The 6,000-nt window shown below is 45.9% G+C and overlaps 1 protein-coding gene across 8 annotated transcripts in view; it reads right to left on the bottom strand.

The window, feature by feature from the left end:
* Window positions 1-5,770, bottom strand: part of SNX31 (sorting nexin 31) — a 72,618-nt gene extending 66,848 nt beyond the window's left edge. For 6 of the 8 annotated variants that reach the window (XM_038555211.1, XM_038555210.1, XM_038555209.1 and 3 more), the window contains exons 1-2: window positions 5,596-5,770; window positions 5,413-5,487 (exon numbers count right to left, since the gene is read on the bottom strand). In XM_038555211.1, coding sequence (XP_038411139.1) covers window positions 5,413-5,487; window positions 5,596-5,661 — 141 coding nt within the window. In that variant the 5' untranslated portion in view covers window positions 5,662-5,770. The remainder of the gene's footprint in view (window positions 1-5,412; window positions 5,488-5,595) is intronic. The other 2 variants (XM_038555206.1, XM_038555205.1) reach the window with 1 other exon arrangement.
* Window positions 5,771-6,000: the final 230 nt, after the last annotated feature.

Consider the following 6,000-nt stretch of genomic DNA (forward strand, 5'->3'; position numbering starts at 1 on the left):
TACAGGCAAGATAGTATAGTATCTTGGGGAAGCCCCTACCATAAAGTCAAAAGCTGGGGGGAAAGTCACCAAGGCTTATGGTTCTAATACCCATCACAGCCCAAAAACTCTTCCAGCAGATTTTATAACCTGAACTGACTTCTCAAGGAATCTTTCCCTTCCCCTCTCTAAAACTGGTCTAAGGGGGAAAATAAACATATCATAAACTGAGTAGTTAAGTCTGCCAAACATCAATCATTGACTCCCCAGTTTTTCAACTCCATCAGAATATAACCTGTCTACTGGTCTCAGCACACAGTTTAGCTATTAAAATCAATAGCATACTAAGAATTACCTGGTATTAGAGTTTAGCCCAAAGACTCTTTCCAAAATTGTTCAAAGATATCCAAAGGAAAACACACCTCTTTTGTTCTTTTATTATGAGATGTTTTGTTTGTTTGGGGTTTTTGTTTTTGAAAGACCATGTTTAGATAATATATATTTTTAATCCCAGCACAATCTCCTGCACTGATTTTCCATCATACAGTTCTGCCTTTTAACTTGAAGAGGACTTCACTGGCCAATGGAAAATATCACTTCCTTCCCCACCTTATGCACTCCTAGCCCCCCATACTTATCTCAAAGTGATGACCCGGGACAGGTGGAATTACAGACACAAATGGTGTACTTCCTAATGTCAGTTCCTAAAGTTGACCTATCCATCCTACCTCTCCAAGGGTCCTTTGAATCAAAACCCCAGGTTTACCAGATAAAGGGTCACAGTTCAGAGCCAGACTGTGGCATCTGGTGCCAAAGAACATTAGTCTGCAGCTTGTATGTTATTCCATTTGTTCCTCAAAATAGCCCTTTGAGGTAATCATCACCATTAACATGCCATCTTGCCACCTTCACATCAAAGTTGCATGACAATCACAGTAACCTGGAGATCAGAGAGATGAAGTGACTTTAACCAAGGTCCTAGAAGCCAAGGAATGGCAGATTTTCATTACTTTTCCCTTCTCTCCCTCATTTCTCTCCCTTCTTCCCCTTTTCTCCTCTTCCTAATCTCCAGTAAGCATCTACTAAAGGATTCTGTGCTGTGTATATTATGCCTACAGACTTCATTCATTCCTTCATTTAAATATTTGACTTTTGAAACTAAATAACCAAGGGAAGCAAAGTATATACACAAAAAGAGGACTATAACAAGGTCTAAACATGAAATGACACAGGAATCAGAGAAAAGCATCTCATGCAATCAAGGAAGACTTCCCAGAGGAGGTGAGGCTAGAGATGGATCTTGAAAAAGGGCTGGTCCCTGACCAGTGGGCCAGAAAGCAGAAGTCTTCCCAGGAGGGGGAAGTGAGGTAGTCAGAGGTGATGAGGTGATGAATAGGCCAGCCTGATACAAACAGAGAATCTGAATACGGAAGGAACTAGACTGGGTCAGTACCTGGTTTGGGGGGAGGGGGCGGAGAAGAAGACTAAACTAGTGCATCCAGGCTCATAGAGCATTTCCACTCCCACTGAAGGCTCTTTTGTAAGATTCTACGGAGATTTTATGGCTGATGTCCACTGCCATATCTGATATTGGCACCATGTTTGCAAAAATGCATGTATCCTTTTCATAGAGTCCAGTGTCACTTACACAGGATGGCCTCATCTTTAACACATGGTCAGAATGAGCCGGTAAAATATTTCCTTTGCAGGTCTCTCTAAATCCCTTAGAGGAAGGTGGTGTAGGCAAGAGCAGAGCACAAATCAAACTGGTTTTACTTAGCTAAAGGCACAGAGAAAAGTCAGGTCAGGCATTTCACATGGCAGAGAGATGAGTGGCACTCAAAAGCAGAGGGGCAAGCTGCCAGGCCTGGAGGCAACCTCACCGTGGGCCAGGGCTGCGGGCAAGGACTTCAGAGGGCACTGGTCACAACCAGCATCTTGCAAGCACAGCCAGGTTCAGCCTCCCTTGGGTCCACCTTAAGGAATTAGCCTCCGCACAGCTTGGCAGACAAAGAGCAGGGGCCACTTCACCTGGGCAAGTGCCGTTCCTCAATCTCAAAGTTATCCAATGTACAAAACAGAAATCCAATACTTAAAGTCAAGAATCACACATGCTGAAGTGCCATCTGCGTGTGATATACCACAGTGCATGGGATCTAAGAGGAACTTAGTCAATATTTCTTAATAAATAAATAAGCTAATTCTCTAGGATGAAATTTTTATTCTATCAAGATATAGAGCTTCCTAGGAAATACACTTCTACTCATCAAACGCACCCCCAGATGGGGCCTTTTATTGTTTCCTTTTTTATAGTGGTATTACATCAGATTAAGAATTCTGAGCCATTTTCACGTCTTCAGTGGGATAGGAAGAATAAAATCTAGCTGAGAAGTGCCTAAGAGACATCCCCCAAACTTTCTCAGACTCAGGGTTGCCAGACAAAATATGAGTTGTCCAGTTAAGTATGTCCCAAATACTGCAGGGAACTTCTTATCTAAAAACTTCTTTGTTGTTTATCTGAAAGTCACATTTAACTGGGAGCCTGTGTTTTTATTTGCTAAATCTCACAACCTGACTCAGACTATCTACAAAACGGGAGTAATGATGACTGTACTGCTGACCCTGCGGAGGCTTGCTGGGCAGCCTGAATAAAATTCTGTGTCTGGAACTCACTCAGATGGAAAGCAGACCTTGGTTGCCTGGGGTCAGAAGTGGAGGGAGAGGATCAAGGGCAAAGGGGACAAAGGAAATTTTAGAGTGAAAAAACTGTTCTTTATCTTGACCATGGTGGTAGTATTGGATACGTTTCCCAAAACTCGCCACACCGAACACCTTTTTAAAATTGGGAAGTTTTATGTTATTCCAAAATAGAGTAAAAGCTTGTTACTCTAGGACCCACAATTGTTTTACCGATACAATTTGTTTTGTTAACTCTAGGAAGAAACCACAAAATGTAATGGGCCAGAGCAGTTTCTGGAGATTGGATCTTGGCTCCAATACTTAACTAGCAGTTTGATCTAGGGCAAGTTGCGCCTCAGTTTTCTCATCTGTTAAGTAAGGCTAATTATAATCCCAGCTCATAGAACTTCTGTAAAAATCAAACATACTATTACATGTAAAGATCTTGGTACCAACCTTAACACACAGTTTAACTGTTTATCGTTATTTTAAATTAATAATGCATATAGCCACCTAGGTTCTAAATAGTTTCTTTAAAATGAAGTTGTTCCTACTAAAAGAGGAAAAATGCTAAGTGCAAGGTGTAAGGTAGCTGGAAAAGGATTAAAAAATCTCCACTTTGGGATTTTGGAAAATTTGGGACAAATAAGAAATATTAATTAATATCTAATCTATACCTCACATTGGGCACCAGGCTGTGGCAATGCAATATTTAAGAATCCACTGCAGTGGGGCGCCTGGGTGGTTCAGTTGATTAAACATCCGACTCTGGATTTTGGCTCAGGTCATGTCCTCATGGGTCCTGAGATCAAGCCCCGTGTCAGGCTCCATGCCCAGTGGGGAATCTGCTTGAGATTCTCTCCCTCTGCCCCTCCACCCACGGGTGTGCCTTTCTCTCAAATAAATAAATCTTTGGGAGAAAAAAAGAGTCCACTGAAGTGAAAAACAGTTTGTTGTTCATGGTTTCCAAAATAGAAGAACTAGAGTAAAAGTTTATTCACCCTATGTTGCTGCTTCTGAAACTGCTAAGGTTTGATAGATTTTAGTTTTTCTGAAAATAAGCATTTTTAAGGAGGGCAAATTTTGGGAATTCTTCAAGCCTTTCAATCAATAAATGTTTCCTGAGCACGTACCATGTCCCAGGCTCTGGGAGAAACTGGCCCCCACTCTTCACAAGTACTCTGGGACATTGACACCCATGACCACCTATGTGCTTATTATTTTCAATGAAAAAATTGCAGGTCAGAGAAGAGGTAAGGTGGCCAGCCAGGAAGTGGTCAGTCAATTCCACACCCTCTTGCTCCCCACTGCTGTCTCCTGCTTTTCACGTTGTGAACGACAACCTCCCCAATCCCACCTCACATTAGAGAGAACAGATTATTGGGGAGATGATACCTCAACATCCTCCTCCAAATACCTAACACGCTTATACTTTCTCTTCCCTTAAGATCTCCATCTGCCAACCTCAGCAGTCCTCCCAAATCCCCAGACAGGTTTTGGTCACAAGTAGCTTCTCATCTTGCAGAAGTCTGAATCCCTCCCTCCCTGAGTCAGCCCATCATTCCTGAGGACCTTCCGGGCAGGGATGGGGGTAGGGTGGGGGGTGGTGTACAGGCACTGCAGCAGGTGCTAGCAATTCAAAGACGCCCACACAAATTACAAGCACATTACACCTGTTTGTTGTTGACTTCAAAGAAACTTAATCATACCTTGAAAACAGACTTTTCCAATGCCCTCTGATATGAGCAGGAAGGCTCACTGCAATGTTTCCAATAGTAAAAATATGAAATTGAGAGCTGTCCTTCAACAGAAGGTGTATCTATTCACTAGAAACCCAGAATGCCTGGAAAGATTCTCCCAAAAATGTTCACAGCTCTTGCCTGAGCAAGTTTGTTTGTTTCTTGTTTGTTTGTTTGTTTTCATTTAAGTAAACTCTACACCCAATCTGGGGCTCAAACTCATGACCCTGAGATCAAGGTTCACAGGCTCTTCCCAGTCTCCCCTTTCTTTCTAATTTCAGGTATATGCTCTTTAAAATCAGGATACAAAAAAGAAATAAAATAAAATCAGGATACAAAACCTAATAATAATAATTAAAGAGAAAATACTCTGCATGGAGGTAGAGGGAGGGCAACGTTTATTTCCAACTCCTCTAACCAATTTTGAGGACTTGCAACACTTCCTTATTAGGACAATAAAGCCCATTAGAGCAGGCTAATAAATCAGGCTGCCTCCCAGAGAAAATGCACCAGGGCATCAGAGTGAGAAGCTATAGTGGGAAATGGCCTCCTGTCTTGAGAAGTCATATTCCCTGAGTTTCCAGCCTGCCGGTACTAGAAACCTATACACTAACTTGAAAACAAAACTAGATACACCTTTTTAAAGAAGTAAGCCTAACAAACGCTGGGAGATAAATACCTATGTACCAGATTCCTAAGACACCTTGGTCTAGACTGAGTTCACTCATTTTGAATGGGGACATTGTCCTGGGGAACAGCTGGTACTGACACGGAGGCCACCGTCGCCCAGCACCTTGCCAGGTGGGGCTGCTGGGGATCGTTGGGCCGGAAAGGGGTTGGGAGAATCACCTGAGCCCTACTCCCTCATCTCCCAGCTGCCGTCGCCTAGGAGCGGCACCCTATATACACAGACGGTACACCAAGGAATAGCGAGTTCAGATTAGGAGCTTGGAGCCCTCAAGAAGGCCGGTGTCCCGGGGTGAGCTTTTCCTCGCCTGCCTTGGAACCTGCTCACCTGTTCGTTCCAACGATGCAGCTGACTGTAGCGCACCCTGCAGAAGAGGTACCCGTCCAGGTACACGGAGTACAGCTGCAACACGGAGATGACACAGGGATGAGCTGAGCGAGCAGGTGAGCCCCCGCCCCGCCCGGTCGCCGACCTTCTCCCAGCCCAGCGGGACCCGGGCCCCCAGCGCACCACGTAGCGGCCCCCCAGCCGGTCCAGCCGCTGCTGGGACACCGGGATACAGAAGTGCATCTTCATGGCTGTGTCGGCCGCCCGGGAACGGCGCTGGCAGAGCCGAGGCGCGGCGGCGAGTCTGGGCTCCCGGCTCGGGGCGCAGCTGGGTGGCGGTCTGCGGCGGCGCGGGCCTGGTCTCGGAACCCCGCGGCGGGGGCGGGGCTGCGGGGCGGGGGCGGGGCCGCGGGGCGGGGGCGGGGCCGCGGGGCGGGGGCGGGGGCGGGGGCGGGGCGGGGGACCCAGGCCAACCAGGGGCTTCACCCCGGGATGTGGACTTCTCCCGGCTCCCTGGCGGGAAAATGGTGCCCGCGTAGGTGGGCGATAGACTTCTCGGGAGAAGGTCCTCTAAGTTTTCTTGAGATT

The sequence above is a fragment of the Canis lupus genome, chromosome 13 (assembly GCF_011100685.1).
Source record: "Canis lupus familiaris isolate Mischka breed German Shepherd chromosome 13, alternate assembly UU_Cfam_GSD_1.0, whole genome shotgun sequence".
Taxonomy (NCBI): Eukaryota; Metazoa; Chordata; class Mammalia; order Carnivora; family Canidae; genus Canis; species Canis lupus.